Genomic DNA, 16,476 nt, shown 5'->3' on the forward strand with positions numbered 1-16,476 from the left:
TACTGTATTGGAAACAGCCTAAGTGCCCATCAACAACATGGACAGAGAAGCTTTGGATTACTACGCTGCATTGAAAAACAAGGAATTCATGCAATATTATTCAAAATGGGTGACCCTGGAGGACATTATGCTGAGTGAAATATCTCAGGCACAAAAGGACAAATACTGTATGGTGCCACTGTTGTAGAATGAGGCTGACATCAGGGTGGGGGTAACACTGAGAAAAACTGGATAATTTATGTATACTGCATTGAAGCTGATGAGGGAGAGAATAGTTTAAAAGTAACATAGTTTAGGGCATCATGATTATCATAAGAGTCTGGAATGAGGGTTGCAGAGTAGAGTATACTTGGGGTGAGGGTGAGGGGCTGTGGGGGGATTGTATACCAATCAAGGAGTTTTTCTTTTGCTTTTAAAGAAGAGTGAACTGGAGGTGGGGGTGGACGGGGAGAAAAGTGCAACAATGAATGAATGGAAATCTACAATCTCTGTAATTTCACTGAAATTAATTAAAAAAAGAAAAAAAGAAGAACAAATACTATATAAGACCATTATTGTGAAAACAGATAACTAGTAAAATGTATATGAGGATCCAAGAGGAGGAGGAGGGGAGGAGCAGAGGGGTGAGGATGGGCCAGGGGGTAACCATAGGGTCGTACAATTAGACGGGGTAGAAGGAGGGGTGGGTAAAGGAAATGGGAAAGATCCTGTGTGAAAAACAATGTATATGAACGAACTTTGTAAGTAAACCAATATTTAAAAAAAAATAACTTTAAAGCAAAAAAAATTAAAAATCTTCTTATATGTGTATCAATTTTATAGACACACTAAAAGTAAATGTCTGCTAAATGATTATATGAAGCGGGGCCATATTTTTCAAAATAGATTAAAACCACCAATCTAAATGTCACCTAGCATGCTAAACTCCTAAATATTCAAACACAATTTTATTAGGAATAATGAGAAAAGTTGGCATTCCCTGACTATGCTGAAATACTGGAATCTCAAATACAAGAGAGCATGCTGGTCCTGACTACTGACTTCACCCATAAAAAGACCTTCTCATTATTTCTCTAGTTTGCTGTACCTGCTATTTATCCTTTAAATTCTAGTTCACTGGTACAGCCACTATAGAAGGCACTTTCTCAAAATGTTCGGAATGGAAATACCATTTGGCCCAGCAATTTCACTAACCTTAAGAAACTAGAGCCGTGACTCAAACAGATGTATGCACACCCATGTTTATTGCTGTGCTATTAATAACAACAAAGAGATGGAACCCAAGCACCTACCCAGAAACAAATGGGTAGAAAAAATATGGTACATTCACATAATGAAATATTATGCAGCATTAAAAAACAATGAACTCATAAAACATTACACAATAGGGGGAGGCTGTTATACTGAGTGAAATATGTCATTCACAAAAGGACAAACACTGCGTAACACCACTGTTATAAAATAAGGATAGACATGGCAGAATAGAACAGATGAGGGGAAGAACTGTCTTTTTTTTTAAGTTTTATTATTTTTTGTGCATGTACCGTCAAATCAGATCTGACTGGGATAGGAGGAGATTGTCTCTCCTTCTCCAGCAGAGCATCTAGGTGGATTTGAACCGCACACCTCTGGAATTGCAGTACAGCTTCTTGCCAGTAGGCCACCAGAGCTCCCTGGGAAGAACTGTCTTAAAGGAATATATGATTAGGCATTATGCGTATGACAACAATGTGGAACAAGGGGTGTATGGTGGGGACAGGGGGAAGGGAGGCGAGGAAGAAAATATGCAACAATAAAAAAGAATTCCATACTCTGGGCAAAAAATGAATGAGAGGCACATTAATAACTGCATTAAATTTAAAAAAAAAAGTCTAGTTCACGTGCTTTTTCCTCTGTGAAGCATTTATAGATTACTCTGGGAGAATGAATGATTTCTACTTAGGACACATTACATACATTATTGCTTCTTACATTTTGATACCTAGGAACCTCTAATTGCAGAGAATAAATTTATTATACTAGGAGTATAGTCCATATTGGTATACCAGTTCACAAACATTTTTTGAAATCTAGTACTTTGTTTTGAAAATGCATAATATGGATTGTGGCTCAATGTCAAGAAGACAAAGATTCTCACTACTTGACCAATTGGCAGCATCAGAATGGATGGTGAAGAGACTGATACTGTTAACAGCTTTAGTTTGCTTGGCTCCACAGTCAACACTCTTGGCATCAGCAGCCAGGAAATGAAAAGACATATTGCAATGGGAAAGTCTGCTGTTAGGGACCTCTCTAAAGTACTTAAGAGTAACGGCGTCTCTCTGGAGACTAGGGTGCGTCTGGTACAGGCCATGGTCTTTGCAATCACTTGTTATGTGTCAGAGAGTTGGACAATGACTAGGGAGGATAGAGGGAGAATTGATGCCTTTGAGCTGTGGTGCTGAAGAAGATTATTGAGGGTACCATGGACTGCTAAGAAAACAAACAGATTCATCCTAGAGAGGGTTAAACTGGGCTGATCCTTGGAGGCAAGGATTCTGAGGCTTTGTCTAACATACTTTGGACATGTTGTGAGGAGGGACTGGTCCTTGGAGAGGGACATCATGCTTGGGAGGGTGGAAGGCAGGCGCAGGAGGGGAAGGCCCTCTATGAGGTGGATTGATTCAGTGACTGCGGTAATCGGATGGGTGTATCGGAGACCGCGCGATAGGCACAGAACAGCACAAAGTTGAGGGCTGTTGTACAAAGGGTCACTATGAGTCACAAGCGACTCGAGGGCACATAACAACAACAACATAATAAATAATTTTACCCTGTAAAGGACTTTGTTTTTATAAAAAGATCTTTACAATTCTGAGAATATATATTTTAAGATACTTAAAAGTAAAATTATTTTATTCTACCTCTGCAAATCCCCCTAAATTATAAGAAACTGTATACTTCAAAAGTGTATCATGCTGATCTTGTGTCTTTGTGTGTCCCTGGGAATAAATGCATCCTAATTTGAGAAATGCAGATTGTTTGACTCCCTCACTAGACATTACATTAAGAGATGATAAGGGCATTTTATATATCTTTATATTTTAGTCCTTGTCCTGATATTGTTATTAGGTGCCATCGAGTTGAGCACGACTCATAGTGACCCTATGAACAAAAGATATGAACCCTATTCTGCCCTGTGCCATTCTCACATTTCCTGACACACAAGGGCCCACTGTAACAATCACCATGTCAATCTACCGGGTCAAGAGTCTCTCCTTCTGATGCTCCACCCTTCCCAGCATCGTGCCCCTCTCCAAGGAATAGCCTCTCCTAGCAACATGCTTGAAATAAATGAGGTGAAACGTCATCATTCTTGCCTCCACAGAGCACTCCAGCTGCACCCTAAGACATACCTGTTTATTCTTTTGGCCCTCCACGGGATGTTCAGTGCTCTTCTCCAATATCACAGCTCAAACGTGCCACTTACTAAGTCTGTACTTTTTTGCTTTCAAACAACATAATCATAATATTCTGTCAATATTCTCTGCCACATTTTTTCTTACACCTTCTTGAAAATATTGACAGTGACATGGTTGTAGCCTCTCCCATAAAGGGTGTCCAGGAAGTCTGGAGTAATATTTGGTTTGCTGACTGTTAAATTTTGCTTTTAAGTCTCAAAAAATGTACTTTAAAAAGTTGTTGAGGAGTATTTTGTGTTATATCTAACATGCTAATATGGATTGAAGTTCAATAAGATTCTCACCACTGGACCAATTGGCAGCACCATGATAAATGGAGAAGAGATTTAGGTTGTTAACAATTACATATTGCTCAACTCCACAATCAACACTCTTGGCACCAGCAGTCAGGAAATCAAAAGACAAATGGTATTGGGAAACTCTGCTGTCAAGGTCCTCTCCAAAGTGCTAAAAGAGTCTAGGGACTAAAGTGCACTTGATCCAGGTCTTCGAGAGCTGGACAGTGCCTAAGGATGACAGAAGAAGAATTGATGCCTTTGAGTTATGGTACTAGAGAAAAGTATTGAACACACCATGGACTATGAAAAGAACAAATAGGTCTGTCCTGGAGAGGGTGAAACCAAGTTGCTCTTTGAAGGTGAGGATTTTGAAGCTCTGTCTCACATATTTTGGCCATGTGGCCAATAGGGACCAGTCCTTGGAGAAGGACACCATGCTTGGAAAGATGGATCACAGCACAGGAGAGAAGATCCCAGATGAGAAGGACTGACACAGTAACTTATGGCAATTGGGATAGGTGTGTCTGAGACAGTGAGACAGCTCTGGATAGGGCAGGCTTCAGAGCTCTTATATACAGGGTCACTATGAGTTGTAGGTGACCCAATGGCATATAACTCTAACAACAACATTTAACATGCATAATAAATTCATTATTGTCATGACTACATCCTCTGGGAATATAATTGGAGGATTTTCCCTCATCCCTTTTTATTAAGAAATAGTATTTTTTTGGTTAAAGTTTACTGAGAAAATTAGGTTTCCAATCAAGAATTTTTACCTAAAGTGTTGAGTAACACTCGTTATAATCTTTACAATGTGTGAACATTCTCATCATTGCCGTCCTGTTATTCTATTTCCAGTATTCTAATTTCTCTGTCCCTTATGTTCTCATCTTTGTTTTAAAATATTGTTAACCATTTGGCCTCATATAAACAATATTTTAAAGAAGTGTGGTACTCAAAAGTGACACTATTTTCTGAAACAATCTGTTATTTAGCTAAAAGGTAACTTCAAGGGATAGTTTCAGCCCAATGTTTAAATATCTCAGGGCAATAGTCTTAAGGATTCTTCTAGTCTCAACTAGGTTAGTAATCTAGATATTTTCAGAATTTGAGGTTCTGGCCTACATTCTCTCCTGTTATGTTAAGAACTGTTGTGACCATCAACTGTGACGAAAACAATTGGCAGTGGTAGCTGGGCACTGTCTATTTCTTCTGGTCCCAGAGTAGATGACACCATGGTTCATGTAGACAGCCTTGTAGTTGAGTTTCTTCTCTGTGTCTTTCTTTTTTTAATTATTTTCTTTTATGTTTTATTATATTTAAAGTAATGGTTGTGGGATTAGGAGTATGATTACAGTGAGTTTTTCTTCTTCCTCATACTATACAACTATTTCTAATTCCCAAATTTTTGTCAATAAATATATCATTCTTTTAATCAGAAAAAACATCCAAATGTTTAGGTATCTTATCAATAGACTTTATCTTTGAAATACTTTTTACATTATTATTTCTTTTGTTGTTATATCTCTGAGTTTTTTTTGTTTCCTTGTTTCTCTTTCACTCTGGATGAGTCAAAAGTCTTTTAGCCTCATTCTACAACAGTGGCACCATATAGCATTTGTCCCTTTGTGACTGAGATACCTCACTCAGCATAATGTCCTCCAGGGTCACCCATTTTGAGTAATATTGCATGAGTTCCTTGTTTTTCAATGCAGCATAATATTCCATTGTGCAAATATACCACAGCTTCTCTACCCATTCGTTTGTTGATAGGCATTTGGGTTGTTTCCAACTCCTTGCTATTGTAAACAAAGCCACAATAAACATGGGTATACATTTATCTACATGGGTGCTATTTATGGTCTCTTTAGGGTAAATGCTATATGGGGCCACTGTTGTAGAATGAGGCTGACATCGGGATGAGGGTAAGACTGATAAAAACTGGATGAAATATGTTTATGGCATTGAAGTCTTTGGGGGAGAAAATATTTTATATTTTAGGGCATTATGTTTATCGTAAGAGTACGGAATGAGGGTTGCAGAGTGGATTATATTTGGGGGTTGGGGGATGTGTGTGTGGGATTGCGTACCAATGAGGGAGTTTTTCTTTTGCGTTTGAAGGAGAGGAGCAAACAGGGTGGGATGGGGGGGGCGGGGACAGGGGTGCAACAATGAATGAATGGAATTCCAAAATCTCTGTAGATGTTCATTGAAATGAAAAATAAAGAAATTTTAAAAAAAAGATAGGCCTGAAAAAAAAAAAGTCTTTTAGAGCCAAGGGTTGAAAAAGCCCAAAACAATAAAAACAGCATTTAACAAGTTAATTCTTTCTTTTTTTTTTAACAAGTTAATTATTTTTTGGAGGCCAACTGGAGAAACAGTACATGAGCTGACTAATCAGAGAAAAGAATAAGATTTCAGATTATGAATGTACATGCCCAATTTTATATAGGAAAAAAGGTACACTTATCATGACATTATGTAAGAGGTCTGTTCCAAAATAGTCTAGGACAATAGTGTTCTTGCCAAGGCCATGATTCACAGGGATTTCAAACCTACCACTGTGTTGTAAGGCTAGAGCTTTTTTTTTTTTGGCTAAAGCATTTTTAAGGCTAATTTTTCTTTTGACTGCAATAGAAGTTAAATACTTTGTGATAATCTGTAAATCTTACATAGAAAATATTCTCTGAAATATTCTTAAACCAAATAATCATTTAGCCTAACTAGTAAAAATGTTTGCTCTGAGTATTATACTTTTTAAAAGAACTATCTACATGGGCGTCAATTGATAACAGCAACTCAAAAGATTGAATAGGAGCTTTACAGCACAAGAAGTTTATATTAATGGTGGAAGAACAAGTCAGAAGAGAAGGATGAAAATACTTACACAACTTGAAGACTATAATCAATGTTACTGGGTTGTACTTGTAGAAATACTGAACTGGTATTTGTTTTGTTATATATATTCTCAACATCAACAACAACAAAAACAAAGAAATACAGAAAAGTATTAGGAAATGAATCTTTCTTAATAAGTTAGAGGAAAGAAAGACTAAATTCAACGAGTATAAGTCAATAGTTGGCCCTCCAACAGATTTTCAGAGGCAGTAAATTTCACAAAAGCAGACTGCCTGTATGTCTTCTGTGGATCAGATGGTGGATTTGAACCATGTGTCTTTAGGTAGGCAGTAAAAGTCCTTACTACTAAGTCACCAGAACTCCCTATGCCAAATAGTAATCCTTTGAAAAGATTAATAAACTTTTGGCAGGATTAAAAAAAAAAAGGGCACAAAGCATGCATACACATATATGCAAACAATTTAAAGATAGAAAAAGGAACAAAATACTGTCTATCATCTATATATCTATCATCATTTATCTAGATCTCAGAGTTAAAAAAAATAAGGAGTATTACATGTAAAAACTTTAGGTAATCAGCCTGACCACTCCTCATGGCGGTGGAAGCTTGGGTGGTGGTGACTGAGCAAGCCTGGCGGGCGGGCGCCGAGCTCTGGCCTGGCCTCCACGTGCTCCCCGGGCTCCGCACTCCTAATGCTTCGCGGGTGTTGAGTCCTTCCCGGCAGGGACAATGGTGAAATATTCCCTGGGCCAGAGAGTGCTCAGGAGTTCCTGGGACCAAGTGTTCGCCGCCTTCTGGCAGCGGTACCCGAATCCCTACAGCAAACATGTCTTGATGGAAGACATAGTACACCGGGAGGTTACCCCTGACCAGAAACTCCTGTCCCGGAGACTCCTGACCAAGACCAACAGGATGCCACGCTGGGCTGAGCGATTGTTTCCTGCCAATGTTGCTCACTCGGTGTACATCCTGGAGGACTCTACTGTGGACCCACAGAATCAGACCATGACCACCTTCACCTGGAACATCAACCATGCCCGGCTGATGGTGGTGGAGGAACGCTGTGTTTACTGTGTGAACTCTGATAACAGTGTTTGGACCGAAATCTGCTGCGAAGCCTGGGTCTCCTCTAGCTTGTTTGGTGTCTCCAGAGCTGTCCAGGAATTTGGTCTGGCTCGATTTAAAAACAATGTGACCAAGACTATGAAGGGTTTTGAATACATCTTGGCCAAGCTACAAGGTGAAGCCCCTTCTAAGACACTTGTTGAAATTGCCAAGGAAAAGGCAAAAGAGACAGCACTGGCAGCTACAGAGAAGGCCAAGGATCTAGCCAGCAAGGCAGCCACCAAGAAACAGCAGCAGCAGCAGCAGCAGCAACAATTTGTGTAGCCATCATCAGCCCTGCACAGCCCTTTTACCACCACCATTGCACAGCAGACAATCCAGCTCCAACCCCCTAACCCCAGTGTGCTCTCTTGTTAAAAATCAACATCCAGCCCTATTTCTTGCCTAAGAGATAGGCTAGGGCAAGGGGTAAGGGTCTTTCTTGTTTGGCATCTACAGAACAGCAAGCATGTCATCCATGGTCTGTGCTGATTCTGCATATTCCTCCCATTTGGCAGCTGAGGCACAGAGAGGCACAGACTTGCCCGGGTCAGTGTACAAGTGAAGTGGGAAATGCTAGACTGTAAGCTCCGTGAGGGCAGGGATCTGTTTGCTCTCTGATGTGTCCCAAGTATTTGGAATAATACCTAGTACGTAATCGGCACTCAATAAATAACTTGACTTCGGTTAGTCCCCCCCAAAAAACAAAAACAAACAAAAAAAACTTTTAGGTAATCAGTAAAATACAGACAAATCCTCAGGGCACTGTCACTTACATAAAACCTACTCAACAAGATATAGATTCTTGAATCATTCTTTAACCACCAAAAAACCTGAAGTAGTAACCAAAAGTTTTCTGCCAACATCAGTCTCAGTGATTTATAAATGAGTTTCTCCAGACTTTAAAGAGAAATATCATTCTAATTTTATGCAAAAACTTCCACAAGGAAAAAAAAGAATTATTGCAGTTTATTTTATAAAACCAGGAGAATTTAGATAACTTGCAAAGTATGAAAAATGGAATTATGGGCCAATATTCTTGATGTTGTTGTGTTCCATCATGTTGGACCTGACCCACAGTTAACCCATCAGAAGGATTTCAAAGGCAGTAAAATCACAAGATGAGACTGCCCATCTGTCTCCCATGAAGCATCTGGTGGATTTGAACTGCACACCATTAAAGTGGTAGCACAATTCCTTCCCATTAAGCTACCAGTGCTCCCTGTCCTTGACAGAGGTCCAAAACTCCTAAAAAGAGATGGCTAAATAGAACTGTTTCAGCTGTTATGTGCTGTCAAGTTGTCTCTAATTTATAATGATCTTATATATGTTGTTGTTGTTGTTGTTATGTGCCGTCGAGTCGCCTGCGACTGAAAAATAAAAATCAGCCTCTCTACTGGAGAAGAATGAAGTAGTTTGCTCATGTAAAGATTTAAAGCCTTGAAAACCCTATGGAGAAGTTTTGCTCTATACTATAGGTTGTTTCAACTTACTTGGATCCATAACCAATACACTTGGTACCATCTGTTAGTAGGTCAGAAGATGTATTCCACTGGAAAAGTCTGTAGTTAAGAACCTCCCCATCATATTGAGGAGCAATGACATCAATTTGAGGACTAAGGTACACCTGATTCAGGCCATGGTCACTTTAATCACTTGCTATCCAACTGAGAGATGGACAATGAATAAGGAAGACAGAAGAAGAACTGAAGCCTTTGAACTGTGGTGCTGGAGAACAGTGGTGAATAATACCATGAAGTGCCAAAAGAACAGATATGTCTTAGAGAAGGTGCAGCCAGAGTGTTCCTTGGAGGTAAAGATGACGAAGCTTTATTTCACATACTTTAGGCATGTTCCTAAGAGAGGTTATTCCTTGGAGAGGGACATCATGGTTAGAAAGGTGGAGTGATGGTGAAAGACAGAAAGACCCTCAACCAGATGGATGGTTATAGTGACTGCAGCAATGGGCTTGAACGTGTCAGAGATTGTGAGGATGGCAAAGGATAGCACAGGGCTCAGATTTTACAGGGTCACAATGAGTTATACTCAACTCAGCAACACTTAAAAACAACATTTGCTATGAGTTAGAATTGACTCAATAAGATTGAGTTTGGTTTTTTGATTTTTCCAAAGTTAGCTAGAAATATTAATAATGTTTTCCAATCTTGTTGTTAGGTGTTGTCGAGTTGAGTACAACTGAACAGATCTGAACCCTATCTTATCAGGCATACCTTAGTCCCCAAACTAACACTGCTCTTCAATAATCTGAAGAGATAGATCCCTGACTTCAGACTTTTCCAGTATAATTTGTCTCCTGATCTCCTGACTGCTGGTATCAATTGTACTTATTGCGGATCCAAGTAAGATTAATTTGTTGACAATTCAATTTTTTTCCTCCATCTATCTTGATGTGGCCTATGGGTCTGGTGGTGAGAATTTTGTTTTCTTGATGTTCAGATGCAATCCCTACTGAAGGCTGGCAATGCTTGATCCTCTGCAGCAATTGCTTCAATTCTTTCTCACTTTCAGCAAGCAAGGTTGTGTCTTCTGCATATGGAAGGTTACTGATGAGTCCTTCCCTGATCCTGATGCTGCATTCCTCTTATTAGAGCCCCGTTTCTCAAATAATATTCTTAGAATACCTTTCTTAATTTTACACCATGTTGTTTTTCCCTTGCTCTATTTGTACAATAGCCTCTTGGTCTAGGTATAGGTTTTGTATGAGCACAATTAAGTGTTCAAGGATTTCCATTCTTTTCAATGTTAATTATGTTATGTTAATTTGTTATGATCCACAAGTCAAATGCCTTTGTATTGTTAATAAAGCACAAACAGATAGGTCTTTTGTGCATAGCTTACTCTCAGTTGTATTTGACTTGATAACACTTAACCACTGCTAAATGAAACTAGTGCTTTTATATCAGGGAGAACACTCTTCCATTTTGTGTGTACTGTCAAATTGGATCTGACTGGTACAGGAGACTGCCCCTCCTTCTCCAGTAGAGCATCTGGTGGATTTGACCGGCATACCTCTGGGATTGCAGTGCAGCTTCTTGCCACTAGGCAACCAAAGCTCCTCCGAAAACACTCTTCCACTTTGTACATCACTGTCAATGTGCAGTATGAAGTAACCTGGGTTTGCTGTGATGCTGAACCTTGTACCATTGGGGTATCAAATATTAGAATGGTTTCCCAAATAGACAGCGTTTGGTGGAGCTTCTAGTTGTAAAACAGGTTTGGAAGCAGGACTGGCATCCACTTCCTAAACCACATACCTTTGGAAACTCTATAAACTTGGGAGAAATGATAGTTATGGAGAGGCATTAAGTCTTTTGCTCATAGTCACTATGAGTGGCGCTCGATGACAATCAACAACAACAATGCTTTGCTTTTAGCCAGGATCCATCTGACATCAGAATGATATCCCTAGTGCCATGGCCTCTTCTAAATCCAGCTTGAACTTCTGGCAGTTCTCTCTCTAACCTAGTAACTGTTTTATGTAGCTGTATTTGAATGATCTTCAGCAGTGTTTTGCTTGCATATGATTATTAATGATACTGTCTGATAATTTCCACATTCTGTTGGATCACCTTTCTTGGGAATGGAAACAAATATGGACCTCTTCCAGTCAGTCAGCCAGGCAGCTATTCTCCAAATTCCCTACCATAGACTGGTGAATATGTTGAGGGCTGCATCTGTCATGTTAACCATCTTAGTTGGCTACAAAATCTTTTCATGTAATAACTATTAAAATCTTCTCAAGATTTTTAGAAACATTAAGATATGAAATATTTCCTTGAGTAGAAGCAGCTCCAGTGAGGTTACTTTACTCTGTGTCACTTCTGTATAAATGATTTAATTGCCTATTTGGTGACTCCTTTCTAGTCCTAACAGAGAATTTGATAAGACACAAAGCAAGCAAACAAAACACCTCTCAGAAAACAAAACTGAAAAACCCCCAAACCAAACTCTGGAGCTTTGGCCTATTTCTTCTCCTACTGAAAATAAATAGAATAAAATGAAGCCAATAGAATTGTGCATGCATCCAGCACCATGCATGTCAGTCACTGAAGTGTCATGAGAAAAGAAAGGAAGAACTCACCCTCAGTGCAACAGATGCAGTCCTCAGGGACAGAACAGCTTATAACAGTGTTGAAGCCTTAACAGAGGTTATTGTCTAAGAATAAAAAGAGCTATAGATATGTTTGCTCTCACCAGTAGACACATTCACAACCACAACAGTATTTTAGAACAACCACAACTATAAGAGTAGAACGATGACCACTAGAAAAAACAAGCCCTAAATAACCCAGCTGCAGCAACCATGCATGCCGAAGACTCTAAGCAAGCCTAGTGGTCATAAAGGCACTGAATGTGGGACCTTCACAGGGTATTTTCTTATAATTTTTTCTCTTTTTAATTGTGATTGGGGTGAAAGTTTACAAGGCAGATTAGTTTTTCATTCATCTATTCACAGACATTTTGTTCAGTAACAGTAATTTTAATACCTGCAATATTCAATACCTGCACTTTCCCCTCCTCTTCCAGGAACTCTAATTTCCATTAACCCTTGTACATTCTCTGTGTAATCCTTCTATCCTTCTCTGTGCCTTCCCCTTTAGTCACACTGTACTGGTCCCTCATTTATTATGCTGCTGTTATGGTTGCTTTTCCCTTCCCTCATCTTAACAGGTGCCTATTATCTATTTACTCATTCTTTTTTTTTTTTTTAAATTTTTGTGTGCGTGTACCGTCAAATCAGATCTGATTGGTACAGGAGGAGATTGTCCCTCCTTCCCCGGCAGAGCATCTGGTGGATTTGAATCGTGCGCCTCTGGGATTGTAGTTGCAGCTCCTTGCCATTAGGCTACCAGAGCTCCCCTATTTACTCATCTTTACTCCTTACTCCCTCCCTCCTCACAAAGCTCTCCTAAGCTTTTTACTTACTATTTTTACTTTTCCCCAGGTATTTTTATTTTCCCCCACTAGTTTATTTACAAAATTCGAATACAAATTTGAACTCATTCTTTCAATTTCCCTCACCCCCCATCAAATTGTACAAACCAGTGATTAATCACCTGTCCCCTCTGCACATCCACATCCCTCTGCTTCCAGCTTCTCCCACCCCTCCAGGATCCTTATACTCATTCTACAATAACACTTTTATACAATATATTTTTGTGGGACTGAGTTAGGAAAAAATTTTCACACAAGAAGATATCTGAACGGTGCTCCAAATCACTGGCAATAAGAGAGATGAAAATCAAAACCACAACAAGGTACCATCTCACTCCAGTAAGAGTGGTAAAATTTAATAGGGCAGCAAGTAGTATACATTGGAGAGGATGTGGCAAGAAAGGGACTCTTATACATTGTTGGTGGGACTGCAAAATGGTGCAACCATTCTGGAAGGCATTTTGGTGCTTCCTCAAAAAACTGAACATAGAAATTCCATATGATCCAGCTATTCCACTACTTGGAATATACTCAGAATATGAGAACTGAGGTACAAACCGAGATTTGTACACCAATGTTCCTAGCAGCATTATTCACCATCGTAAGAACATGGAAACAGCCCAAATGTCCAACCACAAACAAATGGAATGAGAAATTATGGTACATTCATACAATGGAATACTATGCAGCAGGTAGGAGAAATAACTGTTTAAATTATTACCTAATTTAGGAAGGACTGGAGAGCATTATGCTGAGTTAACTAACTCAATCTCCTAAGCTTTTTATAATAGTAGTTGTATACTATATCCTTTTGTAACTGATTACTTTAGCATGTGTTCTACATGCAGCCACCATATGCAGTGTTTTGTGAATTGTTTTTGAGTGTTACATAGTACTTCATTTTACAAATGCCATTGTTTCTTTACCCATTCATCTGTTGGTAGACAATTGGTTTGTTGCCATCTCTCTGATCTTGTAAATAACGTTGCAGTGAACATGGGTGTGGATATATATGGTCATATGGCAACTCTTATTTCTTTGGGATATATATATATATATATAGTGGCATTGCTAGATCAAATGGCGTCTTTATTCCCACTTTCCTAGGAAGATGTCAAACTGCTTTCTGTAGTAGTTGTACCAGTTTTTGTTTCCACCAGCAGTGTATGAGAGTTCCAATTTCTCCACATCCTTACTAGTATTTATTGTTTGCTGTCTTGTTGAAATTTGTTATTGCTGCTGGGGTGAGGTACTATCTCATTGTTGCTTTTATTTGCATCTAATAGTTAATTATCTTGAAAATTTCTTCATATGCCTGTGGCCATCTGAATGTCTTCTTTGGTAAAGTGGTCTTTTAATGTCCTCTTTCCATTTTGAAAATGTGTTATCTTTTTTCTTGTTGCAGTACTGGACTTTCTAGAAATTATAGTGATAAGTCTCTTGTCAGATATATCACTGCTAAATATTTTCTTCCGATCTGTAGGTTCTCTTTTGTCTCTCAGAGGGTAAGTTGGATTTTTTTTTGCATTTTAAAAAATTAATTTTAATCAAAATTTACAAAGACTTCAGATTTCCATTCATTCATTGTTACACTTTTCTCCCTGCCCACCCCCTCCCCCATTTGTTCTTCTCTTTGAAAAGTAAAGGAAAAATTCTTTCATTGTTTTACAGTCCCTCCCCTCAAGTCCACTCCACTATGCCTTCATTCTGGACTCCTGTCATGACAATAATACCTAATAATATATCCGTTTTAAACAGTTTTCTCCTTCATCTGTTTCAATCATACATTATTTATCCTCTCAGAGGATAAATTTTAAATTAATACAAACAGAAAACAAATTGCTAAAATTTTTCTCTTCAGAAACTACCAAGGTCTCTTGCATCTGTACTACTAACTTGGTAGGTTTTATCAAGGCCTAGGATATTCTCATTTGAGATGCTATAATTCAGTCATAAGTTATGTAGTTGTTAGGTATTGTCTAGTCAAGAACGACCCATAGTGACCCTTTGAACAGAAGATCTGAGCCCTGGCCTATCCTGTGCCATCCTCACACTTCTAGAGACACCAGATTCCACTGAAGCAGGAAGACTTAAGGGTCTTTCTCTTTTTTGCCAATACTCCACCTTTCCAAGCATGGTATCTCTCTCTGAGGTATAAATAGCCCCTCGTAGAAACATGCCTCCAATGAGAACCCTGGCTGCACTCTCTCCAAGACTTATTTGTTTGTTCTTTTGGCAGTCAATGTGATATTCAGTACTCTTCTCCAACACCACAGCTCAAAGGCATCAATTCTATCATCATTATTAATTATCCAGCTCTCAGATGCATAGCAAGTGATCAGAAAGACCATGGCCTAAATCAGATGCACCTTAGTCCTCAAACTGACATCACTGCTCCTCATAATTTGGAGATATCTCTCTGACTGCAGACTTTCCCAGTGCAATATAATACGTCTCCTGGCTGCCAAAGGTGTTGATTGTGGATCCCAGCAAAAGGAAGTCATTGACAACTTCAATTTTTTATTCATCTATCATGATATTGCCTATTAGTCCTGTGGTAAGAATTTCTGTTTACTTAACACTGAGATTCAATCCATTTTGAAGGCTGTATTCTTTGCTCTTCTGTAACAAGTGCTTCAAGTCTTCCTCACTTTCAGCAAGTAATGTGTTATCTTCATGAGACAAGTTAATGAATCTTCTTAGAGCTTAATGTTATACTCTTCTTCAGAGTCCAACTTCTCAAATAATTGATTTGGCATACAGACTGAATAGATATGAAGAGAGGATACAACTCTGACACACCCCTTTCTTAATTTTAAACCATGTAGTGTTCCTTTTCTCTGAATTTTGACTATTCAAAGTTATATTAAGACAAGGGTTTTAAAAAAATAAACTATTTGTAAGTAAGAGGAGGTGATGATGAATATCCAGTTATTTCTACTTTATCTCTACCAATGTAATAAATAGTAACAGCAGCAGCAGCAGCAGCAAGAAACACTGAGTGTTTATCCTTTGACAGACATTGTTCTAAACATTTAAAACATATAATCTACAAATCACAAGGAGAATTGTTGCCTTTGAGCTGTGGTAAAAAAGAGTATTGAATATACTATGGACTATTAAGAGAACAAACAGGTTTATCCTAAATAGGGTGAGACTAGGCTGCTCCTTGGAGGCAAAGAATCTGAAGCTTCATCTGACATACTTCGGACATGTTGCAAGGAGGGACCAGTCCTTCGAGAGGGACATCATGCTTGTAAGGGTGGAGGGACAGCGCAGGAGAGGAAGACCCTCGATGAGATGGATTGATTCAGTGATTGGGGTAATGGGTTTGGGTATGTCAGAGACAGTAAGATTGGCACAGGATAGAGCAGGGTTTGGGGCCATTGTACATAGGATCACTTTCAGTTGCAGGGGACTTGATGGCACATAACAACAACAACGTCACAAAAAAATACATAAACAGATACTTAGTACCTGCATGTTCACTTGTGTGCTCTTAGGCAGATTATTTAACCTTTTTGTGCTTTTGTCTTCTTGGCTATAAAATGCAGGTACTAATTACAAGGCAGTATGCCATTACAGCCTACCTATGCTCTTGATCACTATGCTGTTACACTCTTCTTAGAAGGCCAATGGTTCTGAAAAGACCAATGCTCTTAAACGAATGCTGGTATTGAATTGACCCTGAACCCAGTGCCAGTGACAAAAAGGAAATACAACTGACAGCTAAGGAAGCAAAGGAGGATGGAGCCTCTGGGTTCAACCAGCCATCCCCACTGGACCCACCTGGGAAAACACTTTGCAGTCCAGA

General features: G+C 39.0%; 1 protein-coding gene and 1 pseudogene across 1 annotated transcript in view; one reads left to right on the forward strand and one right to left on the reverse strand.

The window, feature by feature from the left end:
- Nucleotides 1-16,476, reverse strand: part of VPS45 (vacuolar protein sorting 45 homolog (S. cerevisiae)) — a 138,859-nt gene that overhangs the window by 17,951 nt on the left and 104,432 nt on the right. Inside the window, exon 15 of the mRNA XM_006902225.1 lies at nt 2,813-2,823. Coding sequence (XP_006902287.1) covers nt 2,813-2,823 — 11 coding nt within the window. The remainder of the gene's footprint in view (nt 1-2,812; nt 2,824-16,476) is intronic.
- Nucleotides 7,332-7,991, forward strand: LOC102856176 (annotated as a pseudogene).

This window comes from Elephantulus edwardii, unplaced genomic scaffold (assembly GCF_000299155.1).
Source record: "Elephantulus edwardii isolate Elephantulus edwardi_28Jun2011 unplaced genomic scaffold, EleEdw1.0 scaffold00384, whole genome shotgun sequence".
NCBI lineage: Eukaryota > Metazoa > Chordata > Mammalia > Macroscelidea > Macroscelididae > Elephantulus > Elephantulus edwardii.